This window comes from Ursus americanus, chromosome 24 (assembly GCF_024610735.1).
Source record: "Ursus americanus isolate L20-20 chromosome 24, mUrsAme1.1.p, whole genome shotgun sequence".
Lineage (NCBI taxonomy): Eukaryota > Metazoa > Chordata > Mammalia > Carnivora > Ursidae > Ursus > Ursus americanus.
In genome coordinates, this window is record NC_142150.1 from 44595392 (window position 1) to 44613876 (window position 18485).

The 18485-nt window shown below is 57.7% G+C and overlaps 1 protein-coding gene across 7 annotated transcripts in view; it reads right to left on the bottom strand.

Moving 5' to 3' along the window:
• SHANK2 (SH3 and multiple ankyrin repeat domains 2) overlaps positions 1-18485 on the bottom strand; it is a 503557-nt gene that overhangs the window by 181941 nt on the left and 303131 nt on the right. For all 7 annotated transcript variants that reach the window (XM_087855105.1, XM_045775905.2, XM_087855101.1 and 4 more), the window contains one exon: positions 126-201. In XM_087855105.1, coding sequence (XP_087711231.1) covers positions 126-201 — 76 coding nt within the window. The remainder of the gene's footprint in view (positions 1-125; positions 202-18485) is intronic.

Below are 18485 nucleotides of genomic sequence, written 5' to 3' on the forward strand. Positions count from 1 at the left end.
ACGGTGGACACACCGGGGGAAAAGCTAAGGGGGTCCGAGGGCTCCATCCCAGGGGGTCCAGCACTTCCGCGGCACATACGAGCATCTTTGACCAGAGGGGCCTGGCAGAGAAAGCCGCATCTTACCTGGTAGCGTCGAAGCTGTCGTATGAGCCGACCGTGTAGTGCCTGAAGAGTTTCTTGCTCCGGTCTGCTCGAGTCTCTGCACAGAGAGGGAAGAGAAACACCGCTTAGAGAAGTCACAGTGCCCGGACACAAAAACCACGTGAGGCCGGCCGGGCCTCTCATTTATCTGACCTATGAAGCGCGAGACCTGCTCTCCTGGGTAAAGATCCGGGAGGAAGAGAAGGCCTCGTTCTGGGAGCTGACTTTGTAAAATCTGAGGAACGCATATGAACCCCAAGGCGGACTTCTGAAGAGTCAGGAGCCCCGTTCCAAGACGGAGGCAGAGTCCTGGGTCCTGGGCTCGTGGAGGGAGCAGGAGGCGGCTCTCGGCAAAGAAGACAGCCCTGTGGTTTAAGCTGGAATAGCAGCGTGCCTTTGGCACAGGGAGCCCTCCAGCACGGTATTCTCAAGTGCCGCTGGGCCTTCCTGCGGATCCGAAGATGACTGCCTTTCGGGAGAAGAATGATTATTTTACTTTCCTGGTGATAGTTGCTCTTTCCTAAAAAACAAACAAAACCCCACACGTGATTCACCTTCCTAATTAAGTCCCCCACCTGCTTCTCTCGCTCAGCAGATTTAGGCATGAATTTCACGGGACACGATATGAGTGATGTAATTAGATTGAACAGCTCAGGGCCAGAGGGAGAAAACCCAGCATAACATGAATATAGGAAATCCGGCGGCTCAGTGATTTACGGTTCAGATATTTTTCCCGCTAATAAAACCTCCCGGACAATCTCCTTCCTAAACCCTGGGAAAAACACAAAGGAACTATACGATTGGCTGAAGGGAAACGGTGCAAAATCTCGTGATAACTTCCGTAACCCTCTCTGCCGTCAAGCCACATTCCCAGGTGAATGTGCTTGTATTCAAATCCCAAACACACACTTTCAGTTCACAAGTGAGCACGTGTAGGCACACTGAGGAAAGTCAGCCTAGTCCTTCCCGGCTCCTTTTATGCCCGGAGGCAGCTGGTTCAGCAAAAATGCATGCTCACTTTTTAAATTTATAATAATTTTTTATTATGTTATGTTAGTCACCATACAGTCATCCTTAGTTGTTTTTTTTTTTAAGATTTTATTTATTTATTTGACAGAGAGAGACAGCGAGAGAGGGAACACAAGCAGGGGGAGTGGGAGAGCAAGAAGCAGGCTCATAGCGGAGGAGCCTGATGTGGGGCTCGATCCCAGGGTCCTGGGATCACGCCCTGAGCCGAAGGCAGACACTTAACAATTGAGCCACCCAGGCACCCCAGTACATCCTTAGTTTTTGATGGAGTGTTCCATGATTCATTATTTGCATATAACAGCCAGTGGTCCATGCAATACGTGCCTTCCTTAAAACCCAACACCAGCCTATCCTAAGCTCACTTTTATACAGTTTGGAGTTGCCCTTGGGGGATGGGAGGAGCAGATGCCAGCCCAGGACTACATTTCCCAGCTCCCCTTGCCCCCTGGCAGGGCCACATGACCACTTCCCACCAATGGAATGTGAGCAATGAAATGGAACATTCCATTGGGAGGATGAGGAGGGGTCTCTTCCAAGCTTGGCCTCTATGGGAGCCAGTGTGCTTCCTTACCCTCTTTACAGCTTTGCCCAGCTCAGAGCTAGGACCCCTGGGCCCTACAGGATGGGGGAACGCTCTAGGGTTCCCACAAGATGCCCGGGTCTCTGTATGTTGAACTGTGGAGGTGAGCTACAATTAGACTTCCAGTCATCAGGCTACACTCGAAGGACTCATTGGTACAGCAGCTAACAATGTCTTAACTGACATGCAGGCTGGGTCCTCTGGGATGTGGCTCCCACCTGCCTCCCCACCTCTTTCCCATCCCTAACCCCAACTCTCCAACAACACAGAATGTACAATTCCGTGAACAGCAACATCATCATCACCATTGTCATCGCAAACACTAATTGAGCACTTACTGTATACCAGGCCCCATTCCAAGTGCTGTTCCTATATTCCCTTCCTGGACCCTCATGACCCCCGCTGAGGGGGTGTGCACCGCTTTGCAGGCTCAACCATATCGAGCCACCTTTCCAATCCTGCTCAGGACTTTGGGTGTGTCCCCCCCCACCATGGAGTTGGCTCCTCCCTCTCTGCTCTATGTGTCTCTGCTGTGTCATCAACATCTATGGAGTCCTTCCCCTGTGTTATGCTAGGGTCATCTGGGCTCAGCCACTCACTGGTCACGCCAGCCCAGCGAGGGAGGTCGGACTGCGCCCACTTTACGGATGGAGACGGTAAGGCTGCCAAGGCAAAGTCACACATTCACTAAATGGCAGGGTCAAGATGAGTCTCCTGGCTGGCAGATGGGCTCCAGGCCCAGGCTCAGACCACCAGACCCCACTAACTGACCCATAGAGGGGGTCTAAGTCCCCATGCTCTCTACAGTGCCCAAGGGTGGCGGCTGGCCTTTCTCTCTGTATCACACCACGCCCCCATGCCTAACCCCTGGTAGATACTCAGTGCAAGTGCTCTTCCATCTAACCTAAGTGACCTACTGTATAATTAGCAAAGAAAACACACCTTACACCATCGGAGTAGCCCGCGCACCTGGGGCCCTCGCTGGGCTGGGCACTGGTCCAGCCAAGCTGCACGCACCTCTTCTAGGTTTGGCCCCCAGAAGAAGCGTGCCCAGATGCTTTGCGTCCTCCTCCCCTCCTCTCCGGCTCCTATAGCATGCATATGTGCAATTCGAGTCATTTATCAAGCCCGTGGGGGAGACAGGTCCTGTGCCCCCCATGCAGGCACTAGGAGACTCGCGGGGGTGGGGCCTTAGCTCTGCAATCTGGGGCTCAGAATCTTGGGGCTGGGGCAAAGACAGAGCCTGAGGACGTGGACCTCCTGTGGTCTGGTCTACGGGCGTCAGCAGTCAGATGATTGTACGGAGGAAGGACATGGGCCAGGCAACGCATCTGGCCAGCTCATCCCTGTGACATCTGCATGGGGCCCATATGTGCCAGGCCCTGAAGGGATATGTAGGATTTGAAACTCATTGTGTTACGCAGAGTAACTCACAAAGCCACTGAACGACCATGGGGACTGGCTGTAAGCTGCTATTATTACTCTTAATTACCTCCCTTGCTTAAGCCCTATGTAGGCAGCTCTGTGCTGGTTGTCTAGGGAAGTGCTGGGCTGGGCTGAGCGATGATTGGTGTAGGCCGCTGGCTGAAGTCAGAGGTTGTGGGTTCCAGCAGCAGGGAGAGTGTGTGAATGTGCGTGCGCGTGTGTGTGTGTTTCAGAAAGGGAACCATTTCTAGGCTAGGTCAGTTAGCCAGTGGTTACCAGACTTTGGGATTTCATGGACCAATAAAATGTAACAAAAGAGGGAAGAATGTAGACTGGGATAAGATTTACCACATTTTTATTTTGGCTCAGTAAGAACATGGAAAACAACAGATTCTCTTTTGCTGCCTTAATTATCTTACTAGAGAAAGGAGACCCATAGAAAGACCTGCTTTATGAAAACCTCCCACTGCACACACAGGTCCTTCCTGTCCTCTGGCTCCTGGCCACAGTCACACTTCTGCTCTCGGATATGGCCCCAAAGACCAGGGAAGAGGTACTGAGGGACACTTCATTGCCACCATCACCACCATCATGGTCATTACCATTATCATCACCACTATCACCACCATCACCATCATCACCACCATCACCACCATCACCACCATCATCATCATCACCACCATCACCATCATCACCATCACCATCATCACCATCATCACCATCACCATCATCACCATCACACCATCACCATCATCACCATCATCACCATCACCACCATCATCATCATCATCACCACCATCACCATCACCATTATCACCACCATCATCATCATCACCATCACCATCATCACCATCACCACCATCATCATCATCACCATCACCATCATCACCACCATCACCATCATCATCACCATCACCATCACCACCATCACCACCATCATCATCATCACCATCATCACCATCACCATCATCACCATCACCATCATCACCATCACCATCATCACCATCATCACCATCACCATCACCATCATCATCACCATCACCATCATCACCATCACCATCATCACCATCACCATCATCACCATCACCATCATCACCATCACCATCACCATCATCACCATCATCACCATCACCATCATCACCATCACCATCACCATCATCACCATCACCATCATCACCATCACCATCATCATCACCATCACCATCACCGCCATCATCATCACCACCATCACCCAATCATTATTATCATTATAGCAGCTCTGCTAAGTTATCTCTTCACTCCATTAAAAATGAAGCTTTCCACCTTATTTGGTCTTCACCCAGAACCCAGGGGTAAGTGGATGTCTTGCTCCTGATTTACAGAAGGTAGCAGCGTGAGTGATGAGGGATGTGGTCTCCGAGGCTAGACACTGAATCCCATGGACCTGCCCTTGCCTGACTTCAGTTTCTGACCTGGCAAGAGAGAAGGTGGGCTAGCTTGCTCTCAGGACGCTTCCCCACTGTCACAGTGTGCAACTCGTGCCCCCACCATGCTTGGGCTTTGCTGGCAAGCTGGGACGTGCTGTCATTGTGTAAAGAGGCGGGGGCTGCTGGCTGCCTGCGCTGACCCCTTCCCAGGACTCACTGATGCGAATGTGAGTCACAAATAAAACACCGCAGACTGAGCAAAGGGGAGGAGAACAGGATGTTCGAGGCCAGGCCAGCATCCCTGTGGGAAGATGACAGCAAGACAGGGCTCTTCAGAGAGGCCTCTCAGCCTCTGCTGGAAGCTCCACAGCCAAGTCAACTTCCCAGGGCACCGGCCTCTGGGCCGCTGCTCAGCCAGCACTGGCTGGAGCCCCTGGCACTCCCCACTTTACAACCAGGAGTGGGGGCGTCCAGGTCTCTGTCGCAGCAGAGCCCACGGTGCATGCTGCGGCCCCCAGTCCTGCATCCAGGGGGGCTGTGCCCCTTCCCCATGCCACCGAGGGCTTCTGCATCTGCCCTGCACTTGCCCGGCACAGGGGGCGGGAAAGGAGGCACCACATGCTATGCTGGGGCCTAGCTTCTTGTGCCCCTGTCACAAACCTCTCAGAATACCTCAGTCCTGCACGACTGAGGTCAAGGGACATCTGTCTCTAAACCCCAGCTACAGGGCATTGTTAAGGGCAGGCACTGGGGGCCTCCTGTGCCCTTGTCAATACTGAATAAAGGAACAGGTGTCCTGCATGGGACAGACCTGGGGCTTTGAGCGGACCCAAGGAGGGAAGGGGCACAGACTCTGTCTGTCATTCTGATGTGGACAAGGACACACATATTCGAAGACTGGAGGTTGGCCGACCTGGTCACTTACCCACCATAGCTCACTCCAGGCTCACAGGTGTGGTCTGAAGTCCACGAGTCCTCCAGAGGGTCCCAGCAAGAATCCTCAGGGCCCCCATACCTGCCTCCACCCTCCATCCTGCACTGTCACCCTCTGCCTTCCATTTGCATTGAAATGACCGGCCAGCCACACCCTTCACAGTCCATGTGCAGAAGACATTCCCCTTCTCCTGGGCTGTGCCTCCCTTGCTCTTTGGGGTCAGCCCTTTCCAAGCCCAGCCATGTGGTCAAGTACAAGTGAGGCTGCCCAACCGCTCTGCACCCCCATTGCCTGGCCCTGGACTCCAGTGTTTGGCAAGGGAGCCTGGCTGGCTATTCCTTTGACCACAGCAGGTGCCTGGCACAGGGGAGGGGCATGTGACCCCAGCTGGGACAATGGAGTCCTCCTCTTGCTGCTGCTATTTCTACTTTTGAGGCCACCGTGGGGGACACGCTGCCTGGGAATGAGTCACACTGAGGACAGTGGAGCAGCTGGCAGGGAGGGAGTGACCGACTGCCCTGGTGACACGGTCCAGAGCCTTGCACACAGCCCACAGCTCTGCCTGACTGTTCACTTACACACACCAAACACACGTCCTTTTCGATTTAAGAAGACGTCGCTCACCAGTGTTCACAGCTGAGAAAGTTCAGCAGGAGGCAGTAATGCATTTCGTTTGCAGTGCTGCACCCAAGAGCTGGGAAACAGACACCCGAGGTGTGGTGCATGCAGCGACTCCGTGTGCCTACCTCCCCTCCCCGGGCAGAGGACCGCTCCCTCCTCCATGTGCGGGTCCTGGACGAGCTACCTCTTGAGGGGCCTGGCACCCTGGTCACCACAAGCTCAGCTGTGCCCCCGGCTGGCCTAGGCATCGTGCTGGACTCTCCTGGACCCCATCGTTAGTCCTGAGGGACCCATGGCCCGGACCCGCTCGCTTTTTCTGAGATGTTCTGAGGGCTGGATGCTGAGGAAGGGGGCCTTGGCTTGGCTGGATATTCTTGAAATTAGTTTGGGTCAATGAATTTTGAGAAGGGACCTATGTCACTTCTCGGATGGACAGAGCACGGGGTCCCCAGTGCGAGACCGCCCCTGCCCCCAGCACTGATTTTTGCCCTGTGGCATGGTGACCAAAACATCTGAGACAGTGAGCGCTCCCTCAGCCTAGGTCCCCTGGTGGGCCCCCTAGGATCCACGACAGACATGCGGCATGAGAAATAAAGCCCTGTGGTTTTCGGGCATTAAGAGCAGGGACCTGTTTGTTACTGCAGCTTTCCCTCGGCTGACGGATGCAGGCCGTGCCTGGGCTTCTCTCCCTCGGGACCCGTACATTCCCCGTTTTCCTCAAGCCCGGCAGAGCTGACTTTCTGCCACCAGCAACCAAGAGTCCAGGCGACTAGACACAATCAAAGCAGGGACAGAGCTTAGCCCCTGGTCTGGGAGAAGGTGGAAAACCGCCCAACAGACGGCAGGAATGTGCGCATCCCGGGAAACAGGGCCGGAGGCCCGCGCAGCAGCACGCGCCCTGTGTGTCTCTGCGGAGGACGCCTCTCTGCTTGCGATCAAGGAAGCAGATAAACTAACCAACCCAGGGAGGGAACGATTTACTTGTCTGTTTCCCTAACCCTGCAGTCGCTTCTTAAAGCCAAGAACCAAGTCGTTCATGACCAGGCCTCCCTCCTTGGCTAGCGCTCCATGCAGCAGAGACTTGGCTATGTCTGTGGTCCCAGGTGGCAGTCCCTCCGCCCCCAAGTGAATGTCGGCTCCTGCCTGGACTGGTGCAGTAGCCTCTGGTCTCCCGGCTTCTACGCTCGCCCTTCCCCTCTCCTATCTACGCTCCATAGAGCAGAGGGAGCTTTAAGAAATGAAAAATCAGGGGGAAGCCACTGTGCTGCTTCCTGTTTTCCAACAACTTTCCATGGAATGAGAAGCCCATCCGAGTGCCCTCGGATGACCCAGGCCTGACACTGTGTGGCCTCCACTCCCACGGCTCTCCCTCCTGACACATTAGGCACCTCATTGTTCTTGTAAATGACGAGCTCATCTGTACCTCAGGACCTTTGCACTTGCCGGACTCTCTGGGATGCGCCCTCCCCAGCTCAAATCCCACTGCCCCGTTGGAGCCCCGGCTCCTCCAGCACAGCCTGGCGCACAGAAGGTGCTCAGGGACTATGCACTCAGTGCACGAGGGGATAAAAACCCCATGCCCTTTGACCCTTTGCTCCTATTCACTGTTGGCAGTTTCGTGTCCTCAGGTTGGACTGTGACGAGTCGAGGCTGGAGCGCAGCGTGCTGGCCCTTCCTCCTCCTGGGGACGGCTGGGGTGGAGGCAGCCCGCGCTGCATACTGAGACACTGGAGTCCTAGTCCCGACCCTGACGGTGACAATGTGGGCCCTCCTCGCTCTGCCTCTCCAGGCCGCAGCTTCTCAGCTACAAAGCCGACCGCTGGATGGAGTGATCGCTGAGTGTCTGACTTCTCAGCATGACACCTCCCCTCTGCCAACCATGCGGCGGGGGGCTAACCCGTTCCCAGGAGAGGGCCACGTACCCGGGAGCCCCACACAGGCAGGGTTTAGGCGGACGAACCCCAGGAGCGTCTTTCTGAGGGTGGCCTAGAAAAATCTACAGTGAAAGAAAAAAGTCTAGAAATCGCATTCCATATACCTCTTGCGACTCGTGAAAGGGAGTGACAGATTGTATGACAAGCCTCAGACTGTCCATATTTAAAATAGCCCTTCACGCAGAGCTGCTGGGGAGAGGATCCCGTATAGCTCGGCAAGGAAGACAGGAGGGGGCATCTGGGGAGAGTCTAATGGCCTCAGGCCCTCGAGGGTGACTGGTTCTGGAAACAGAAATCAGGAAATCAATTCTCAAAAAAATTTATGGAGATTCTGAGGGGCCAACAGGCAGTTCAGGGGCCAGTGTGGCGGGCCGGAGGACTCCCGGGTGGGCAAGCAGGCTGGGTGGGGCCCCTCCTGCCCAGCCAGGTCTGTGGGGTGGTGCCCTCGCTCACAGGTGCCCGTGCAGGGGAGAGGCACGTGAGGAAGGGCAGCGAGCCCTGCATTTAACGCCGTAGTTGTGAGCCCAGCCCCTTACCGGCTGCATGGCCAGGCTAGAAAGCACTTCTCTGGGCCTCGGTTTCCTCATCTGCGATAGGGCTGGCAGCAGGGTGCAACAGCCCTGCGGGGACACATGTACTCGTTAACATACCCTGGGCAGGCTGCCGGGACTCTGGTTACGTTGTGCTCCAGGAGTCCACCTTGGGCTTTCCTGTCCAGCCCCAGGATGGAGGAAGACCCAACCGTATCCATATGTGGGACCTCAGGAGCTGCCCATCAGGCCCTCTCCCGGGAAGGTGAAACAGACATGGGGCGGTCTCCGCGTCCCATTGGAAGTGAGCACCAAGGCCGTCACTGTGGGGAACGGGGGGGGGGCACAGCAGAGCACGTGTGACCCTGCAGAGAGCTGGCTGAGCTGTCCTGGCTCCCAGCAAGGCCTGTGCTGCCTCCAGACCCTGCTTCCGGGCCCAGGGGATGCTGGGCCATGCCTTCTGCCCTCGGGGTCCAAGAAAGGCCCTGCATCCTTACAATCGAGTATGTTTTTTCAGGTAACCCAGCTCACGCAGGTTTTAGCGGTCTTGCAAGCAAAAGAACACAGTTTTCTGGTTATTCTGTCGCTCTGCATGGAAACTGTAGTTACCCAAGTGGACCGTGACAGTGTCCCTGGATTTCACCCACCATGATGGTGTTGCCAGAAGGAGCGGTCCTGGACACTGCTGGGCTCGGGGACACCTCTGCCTCCAGTTCGGGATACTGGCATTTACGGTGACGATCACCCCTCCACGGCCCCAAATACCAGCAGGGGCGGCGTATCCCTCCACGGCCACATCCCTCGATCACCCGCAGTCACAGAGCAGTTAAAATGACTAAACGAGGGACCCTGGACCCACAAGGGATTCCGTCTCCCCTGTCTGTGAGAAAGAGCCTGGGATTGGCCGCGGGCTGGAGACTAATCACAAGGACAAGAAACACTTCTGGGCCGCGCTGCCCCAGTTCACCCGTCACGATGCGGGGATCACGCGGGATAACACACCGAGCACAGAAGCCCGCCGAGCCCGCCTGTCCGTTGACCCCTAGCACTGTGAGCTCATCAACAGGTGGCGTCGAGAGCCGCTAAGCCCACAGCCACTAACGTCAGCACAGAAAACGGACAGAGCTGGGGTTTTACATTCAGACTTCTGTTGTCTGCTTCTCTGAAGATTTAGCTTCAATCCCACCAAAAGGAGAGAGAGACAGAGACAGAAACAGACAGACAAAAAGAAGGGACCATGAAGCCATGATGATCCCCGTGTCCCTCTTTCCCCTGGAATCCAGGTCCTCCCTTCCCCCCCTTCTTGGCCCCTCACCCAAAGAGGCGAACACGGCAGCAGGGGACACTGGAGCACGGGGGAGCCCCTAGCCCCAGCCGTCGTCGCAGTTCTGGGTGCTGGGAGCCTCTTCCGGGCCGGCACCGAGTCAGACGCGGCCCGGCACCTCCCTCACGGTGCAGGACTCCAGCCGCCCGGCGGTGCAAGGTGGCCGGCCGTCCCACTCCAAGCCCCCGGCGCTGTGCAGCCACAGGCCTCCCTCCGAAAGGCGCCTGTGATCTCCAGCGGGTTTTAAATCAGACACCACTCAGGCTACACCCCAGGCTGGCGAGCCAAATGCAGAATCGGAACCACAAGAAGGAAAGAGATTACCGATGGGGATGAAGACAGAAATAACTTTTCTTTTTTAAAACCAAAGATGCCGACGGGCTCCTTGCAAAGCAGAGAAGCAGGCAGACAGGAATGCAGGGAGACGCCGGACGTGGGCACAAAGGCACTGGCATGTGGGGTCGGGTCGGCAAGGCGGGGGCCGGCAGGGGTCACCTCCCACCCTGGCCTGACCCCAGCTGGTGTGTGAGGGGCTGGCTGGGCAGCGGGCAGAGCGGGAGGCGGCACAGCCCACTCCGAGGCCGCTCCACTCCCGGGCTCAGCTCCACCGCAGCCCCGGCTCTGCTGACGGGCCAATCCCGCTGCTGCCACCACCGCCGCCACTGGGGGTGGAGGTCGGGCCGCACCTGTGAGATCCTCACGGGGGCACAGACCTTTGATGTGGAAATATGCTAATCCCACCCAGATCAGCAGCTAGCACAGTTCAGGTGTTTATTCATGACGTCGGCCCCAGCATATCGATGCGGCACCTCAGTCCGGTCCGCGCTGTGGCCCAGCAGGGGAGGCAGCAGAAAGTAAGGACACTGCTCTTAAAGGACCATGGGCCACGCCAGCCTCAGGCGGAGGGTGTGTCCCTTTCCTGTGGCTGTTGTAATGAACTGGCATCAACCTAGTGGCCTACCACGACAGACACGTTTCTCGTAGAGGTCTAGAGGTGGGAAGTCCGGCGGGGATCTGACCGGGCTAGGGTACACGTGCGGGCAGGGCTGTGTTCCCTGCGCGCGGCTCTAGGCAGAGTCCGTCCCTTTGCCTCTTCCAGCTTCTAGGGGCGCCCGCACTCCTTGGCTCGGGGCCCCGTCCTCCATCTGCAGAGCCAGCAGCACTGGGCCGAGTCCTCAAATGCCACCGCTCTCGTTTGAACTGTGAGCCTCCCTCCCCCGCTTACAGACGGCTGGGATTACACGGGGCCCTCCTGGATCATCTCCCTATTTTAAAGTCAGCAACTAAGCAATCTTCACTCCGTCTGTGACCTCACTTCCCCTCTGCCATGCATGAGAACATAGCCCCGGGCTCTAGGGATTAGGACGTGGTATCTTTGGGGGCCACAACTCTGCCCCTCACAACCACAAAGAGACCATACCTACACAGAGCACAGTCAGGCCAGACGCGCTCATATTTATATCCACATTCGTTAAGGAACCCAGAATCTTGCTTCCAGGTCAGAAAACCCGAGTGAATGAGAAGTGGTGTGCCAGAAAATGTACTTCCGTTTGCAGGAGGAAGACAGAGTCCGTTCAAGTTCTGACTCTGACAGCTCCTCGGACACGCCAGCTGCTCTGTGCAAGCTGGGGAAATGGTGTTTATCGCCGATGAGAGGTGGTTCACTCCGTGCTTGGCAGCCCCCTGCACTACTCCTCCTTCAGCTAACAGAACTGGGCTCTGCACAGTGGCAGCCCTTCCCCCCCACCCCCCAACACTTGGTTTCCAGTAGCTGAAGCCACTTACGCGGTGGGTTATGGTCAACAAGCAACTGAGTCATTGGCTTCTGTTTATTCCCAGCATCCCGAGCACTGCTCCGTCCGTCCCCAGCGCATGCACACACGTGTGTGGCGTGTGTCATCCGCTCTGTCTCCCCTCCTGTCCAGGACGGGGTACGCCAGCCCAGCATGCACACAGCTGGGCAAGGACCCCGTGGCAAGGTTTTCTACAATAACCATGTGCCTCGAGTTCCCTTAAAGTGGGCACGGGGAGTGCCAGTCCCTGCCCACCCTCCAGGGCACACGTCATGGGCCCCAAACACACAGGCACCATGCAGTCACCGAATCTACGAACCCCAAAAGCCAGACGTGGGCTAATTTTCCTCCCACGTGTGAGAGCCGGACCCCCAGCACCACTGTGTCTTCTAAGCCATCCCACACTGGAAGCTCACACCGGACAGCGTGGGAATGATGCAGTGCTTGTGTTACTGCGTAGCGGAAAGCTGCTTCTGCAAGTATAACTTTACGAAGCAGTCTTTTTGCCCCACGGGGTCCCTTGAGGCCACGTGCTTGTGCGCCCATGCGCCGAGGCCCGCTGGCCCCGGCTTCACCCACCAATCCACAGGAGAGGTGAGTTCCCGCTCCAGGTAGCCAAGGGCGCCCAGGTGCGAGGGCCGTGGATCAGCTGGGAGGCTCAGCAAACGGTCAGAATGCAGGATGACCCGACGGAGGGAGAGGCCACCCCCCGAGGCAGGGCTCGAGGAAGGGGACGGGAGGGAGGTGACCCCAGGTGTGGGGCACGTCACGCTGCCATTACTGTCCCCCTCCATCGATAGCCGTCACCTGTCATCCCGGGGATGTTTACTTGGCCCTTCCCATGCACCAAATGCTATTCCAAGTGCAAAACACTTGAGCTCCTTTTCGTGGTCCTGGCTGGCCCACCCTCCACTGCACAGGTGAGGAAGTGAGAGACATCGAGGCGGAGCAGGCCGGGGCTCCAGCCCAGGTGACCCAGCTCCAGAGCTGGGGGTCCTGCCCCGCCCTGCCCCACACACCTGGCATGGAGCGCTCCCTCTGCCCTGTGCCAAGCACCTTCCTCCTCTGACAGACACCCAGTGCCAACTCACTCAGCAGCACCTGCACGGGGGCCTGGGAGGCCCAGAGCACCAACTTCCCAGCCTCCTTCCAGGACCGGCCTTCCCTTCCCGAACCAGTCTTCCCCAGGGCACGTCCCCCTTTCCCTTCTGGACTGTGGAATGTCACGGCCACACTGCCACCTGGGGATGGTGAAGACGTGGCACAGGACAGACGGGTCTGTGTGGTTAGGCAACGGGCTCCAGGGTTTGTCTCTGGTCCAACCCAGCACCGTCACAACTGCAAAGCTACGTCTTCTGTTTGGTCACCAACAGGCCCCCAAGGCAGGACACAGAGGAGGAAACCAAGGCCGGGAAGGGTGAATGGCATCCCCCAGGGCACAGCTCCCGAGTGAGGAACCGATTTTGGGCGTTCCCTTAGTGCCTCTGCCACAACCACACAGCAGCGCCACGAAGCAAGTCTGTTCTGCTCGGGAGAGTCAGGTGCGACCAGACGCTTTCCAAGGTCACCCGGCCCGCCGGCGGCAGAGCGGGTCCAAACCCTGGCTCCATGACTCAAGGTCAGGGCAGTGCACTTGGCCACCCCACCCCGTAGTGGTTGTTAAAGGACCAATCTCAGAGATGAAGAGCTCCCTGTGGACGGTGCCTTTTATAACGCGAGAGCTGAGAATCGTCGGGGATGGAGGAATCCTGGAATCACAGGCTTTCGGGCTAAGGACCTCCATTTGAGAAGGGGCAGGGGCTTGCCCAAGGTCACACCATAGGGACCCTCCTCCCAGCCCTCTGCTCCCCTGCATTTGTGAGCTGGGGAGACGCCTCCCGTCCCCCACCCCTGGCGCGCATGGTGGGGGGTCTGCAGTCCTGTGTCGCCCACCTGTCCCCATCTTGCAGCTCCTGGGCCCGACCCCGCTGGACGGGAAGCTAAGCCCGGTTCCTGGCACTGTCGACCGATCCCCACCTTCCCAAATTGGTTGTCAATGAGCTGGTTCTACTCTGTAGTAATTAGAATGTTTTTTTTTTTTTTTTTTTAATCGGCCCAGGCTGCTAAGTGGAAGTGTTTATAACAATATACTGAGCTGGAGTGGCTTTTTCAGTGGAAATTATAGTCAGTGAAGAACCGGGTGCCCGTGTGGCGTGCTGTCGCTGAGCTCGGCCGGAGTGTCCATGCCAAGGACATCCCGTTTCCCTCCCTTTCCATTCCGACAAGCCCTCGCTGGCCTTGTGGCTAGGGATGGCTGGGGGAGGCCGCCGCGCTCTGGCCCCAGGGCTGCAGGGACCATGATGGTGGGGCAGGGTGTTCGAACGCAGGCAAGGATCTCAGAAAGACCCTCAGAAAGGGCCCAAAGGGAGCAGAGGCCTGGTCTCTCTGTTGCGCCAGGATATCTGGACGGACGCTAGGCACGGTCCTTCGCTTCCCTCGCACGCTGCTCCCACCCAGGACCCGACCCCACAGAATGCCTGGTCTCTGGCCCCACAGCCTGACTGGCCCCTCTCCCCGGCCCAGTACAGCCACTGGCACCAAGCCCCCGGGAGTCAGAGCCACCCCTTGTGGAAGGGTGACCCGGGGCAGGTTAGGACACCCCTCCCCCGAGGCAGGGCCGCCCCCGCCCCCCCCGGCCCCCACGCGGCCCAGGAAGGTGAAGTACAAGGGACAAGGGCACCGCAAGCTTGAGCAGCAGAGCTGGATTTAAACCCAGGAACGGACTGGGGGCGGGAGAATTCTTTTTAGTTCTTTACAGTATTTTTAGGGATGCTGGCAGCTGAGGGTTAGGAACTAGGACATGGAGAAGAAAGACCTGTGGAGCCCAAGGAAACCGCCCTGTCGTGCAGGAGGGCAGCTGGGGCCCTTCGAGCTTGGCGCCGGGCCGCCCAGCGGGCAAGACCACAGTCCCAGGTCACAGGAATCCGTGGATTCACCCCTGGAAGAGTCGGGGTGGATGGGGATGGCAACCCCGATGGCGCTAACAGATCACACGGACCCCCCCCCCAACCGGCAATGACCTTAGACCCACTCCCTGCAAACCGCCAACCTGCTGAGAGGTCAGGCGCCCCCCCCCAGAGAGGCTACAGGTCCCTGACAGACAGCAGGGTAGGGAAGGGGTCCCTGGAGTCTTGACAGGTCATGGCTCAGTTTCTCTTGGCGCACGTGAAAGCGCCGTCCGGGAGGGGGCTCCCTCAAGGAGCAGCGTCCTCTCCGACCAGGCGGTCGAGCCCCCAGTCGGACTCCCACGAGCTAGCGGTCCCCTCTCTGCTCTGCTTCCCTGAGCGCCGGGGAGCAGCGGGCAACAGCCCCTGCAGAAGTTGAAAGAAGGAATGCAATCTGAAAATACATATGGTGTCTCGTCCCCCGTGTCACAAAGCCGAAGGAGCACACGGTCCACTTGATCTAAAAGCAAACCCCGCACTCAAACCCAAACGAGCCCTGCTTCTGAAGGAGGCGCACTGCCGTGTACCGGTCCGGGGCATGTCCCCTACCGTCCGCCAGGTCAGGGAAGGCGCAGGACCCCTGGACCATCCAGGCATTTAGATCGAACCGACTCACAGTGCAGGTGCCCTCCCCTGGAGTTCACAACACAGCTTCCCAAGGAAGAGACGCCCGAATTGGTCTGAAAAACCCACTGGCCTCTCCACGGGGCTCTTGGGAACACGGCAAAGCCACGGGGGCTCTGACAGCGACCGCGACCGCGACGCCCGAGCCCTCTGGCACGATCTGACGGCTACTTTGATTCTCCCTTCTGCACCGGGAGCAGGAGAGAGCCGTTCCGGAAACAATAGCTTTCTGCAGGGGAGTACAACCACCAGAGACAGTGATTCCGACAACACGCCGAGTGCAGAGCGGCCAGCCTACACAGCCAGCCGCCCCGTCTGGGCAAGTGCCCGCAGCACTGCCGGGACCGAGATTCTGGCAGAGAACAAAGACGCGGCACACCACCCCACAGCGGGCTCGGGAGGCGGCACCGTACCTCCGAAATGAACTTTCTTCTTGAACCGTGAATTCTCAGCCATCATCTGCAGCCTGGGTGTGACCATCTCACTCAGGCGGGTCCCGCTGCCGCGCTGGGTCCACGCGGGGACCGTGTCCCCGAAGGCGGCCTCATCTACTATTGTCTGTTAATCCAACGAGGGGGAAAAAAAAGTTGCGGCCCTGCAGGGTCGAAATTGCAGAAGAAAAAGGAAAAATGACTCAGAAGGAGAAGAAAGATGGCTCCGGAGCGTTTAATCCACAGGGAGGCTCACAAAATTGACTTTCTGAGACCGCACATTGGATCGGCGGAAAATTCAGTTCTTTGACACAAGTTGTAAGCTCCAGATTGGAGCCTGCATCCTTCCACTTCCCACTGTACCAGGGATGGTTCTTTTTCCTAGTGCCGGTTTCCATGGCAATGCATCAGTCACTAGTCTAAATACGTACGGGTGAAGGACGCCAGGAAAGCCAGCGCAATTATGCATGCCATTAGCGGGTAGAGGAAAATGGTTCAACCCGGCTATTAGCACGGGGCCGAGGTAACACTTAGCGGCTTTGTCATCCTCATCCCGGGTAATTGCTTTCTCATTTATAACACTCGGTGTGTCCTCTGTCTCGGCACTTCCAGAGCCCTGTGTGCCGTGGGAGACAGCGGGCAGCCAAGTCCATGTTGGCCACACGACCCCGCCGAGCCAGCGGCAAAGGGAAGGAAGAGCATCGCTGTGAAGTGGGTCCTGGTTATGCCTCCTGCCGGACTCTGCATCCCCTGGGGGGAGGGGGTGGCTCGGGATCTCAGGAGGCATGGAGGGATTTGGGGAAAAAATCCAGGGACACGCCGTGCATTGGGTTTGAAGGCAGGCGGTGAGCAGCCATAGCAGGAGGACAGCCAGGGCCATGGTCTGGGGCTGGGGACTGAAACTGCCTCCCTCCCAGCAAGGTCCACTTCCTCCTTCTCTTCCTGCCCCGTGACCTTGCTTAAAAAGGGAGGTGTCAGTGGGGAGAACAGAGGCTCTCCCTCCTTTTGGCCATTTGTCCTTGCTTTCTTTTCTTAAATGGCCACCATGGGCTTGCCGTGCGGCCTCAGATGAGACCCCTCACCTTTCTGAGCCGTAGGCTTCCTGTGGGTTAGAAAATGGAAGGGTGGTAATTCTCAATGAATGTTCTCTGTATCCCCAGGGACCGCCAGGAGCCAGATTCCCGCCCTGCTTCTCACTGGCCTTGCTACTCACTGGCCTCCTGACCCGGGACACGTTCCAATTCTATTTGTCAGAAGGAGATAACAATGAACTATCTGTAAAACGGGGTGCTGTTTCCGCTGCTCAGGGAGAAGCGCGTGCACCCTGTGACCTGTACACTTGGTGTGGTGTGGTGGCTCGGCCAACGCCACCCAGAGTCACCCCTGGTTTGTAGTATGACTTACCCTTCACATCCTGTTCACCCAACCTCCCTGGAATAAACGCCCTGTGAGAATCAGAGAGGAGAAATCTGGGCCCAGAGAAGTGAAGCAACTGAGCCAAGGCCACACAGCCGGGTGCGGGTAGACCTGGACCTGGACCCCGGGTCTCTCGACCCAGCTCTGTGCCACCACCCCACACCTCCCGCCTTGGCACTCCCGGGGACGAGGGGCGTCAGGCTGCCCTGGGCATGGCTGTCAGCTGGCGGTGGGGACGAACACCCAGGCAGGCCGTGCTTGTGAAAGCCGCGGGCTTCACTCCCAGGACACCCGACGTGCGTCTCTACTTGGGTGTCCTAGCAAATCTTGAACCATGCCCTCATCCCGGCGGCTGGCAGCTAAGTGGGTGGCCACGGGCCCTCAGACCTACGTGGGTTCCTGCCTCCTTGGAGTCCTTCCTTCTGCCCTCGCTCAGATTGATCTCTGGGCAAGTCAGGGGGTCACAAAACAGCCTGTTCCCAGCACGCGAGAGGCCCAGGGGGCTGCTGCTGCCGCTCAGCGGGAGGGGTTTCAGTGGGAGGCACAAGTGGAGAGACAGAGATGGAGGGTAAAAATAGCGCGGGCGGGTTTTCCACAACAGCACCGGCCCCCTCTCTCCAGCGCTCGGCACCGCGCACACGAGCCCCGCGCAGCCCCGCGTCCCACGTCCCTCCACACTTGGCATCTCAAAGGCTCGTGTCCTTGGAGGTACCCTGTCTCCCCGGGACGGTGAGGAGCTCATGGCTACACACGAAAGGGAGTCCCCGCCTCCTTCCACGTCTCCACAGCCGGCCGCGGGCGAACCCAGAGCGCTGGGCGGAGGGCTTGCCCTTCCTGATTGGTGACCTCTGGCCTGTGTCTCACGCGCTGAGACACGGCTTTGCCATCAGGAACACCGGGTGGGCAAGCGTGTGTCCTCTCACAAGGACTAACCAAAGCGACAGAATGCTAGATGGTAGGTCCGCTGGACAGAGGCACGTGTGACCCACGGACGCTCTCACACACCTGCTGGGTGCACCAATGCACGTGTAAACTGCAAAGTACAAACGCCACCACGCGGGGGCTGCCACCCACCCAGCCGGTCCAGCACAAAGGTGGATGTGAAGTCGCATGTGTGCACAGGCATTCTCCTTCCTGTCGCCACCTCCGGAGACAGTAAGGGATTAGCTCCATGTCATGTGGTCACAGTGCCCCGCATCTGCATCCCTCCCTGATGTCCACGGGTGCCGGGGCTTGAGGACTGCACTGAAACTCTGTGCCGTGTGAGGGACTGCATCGTGTCTCCTCCATGCCCCGATCTGTACCCCGAAG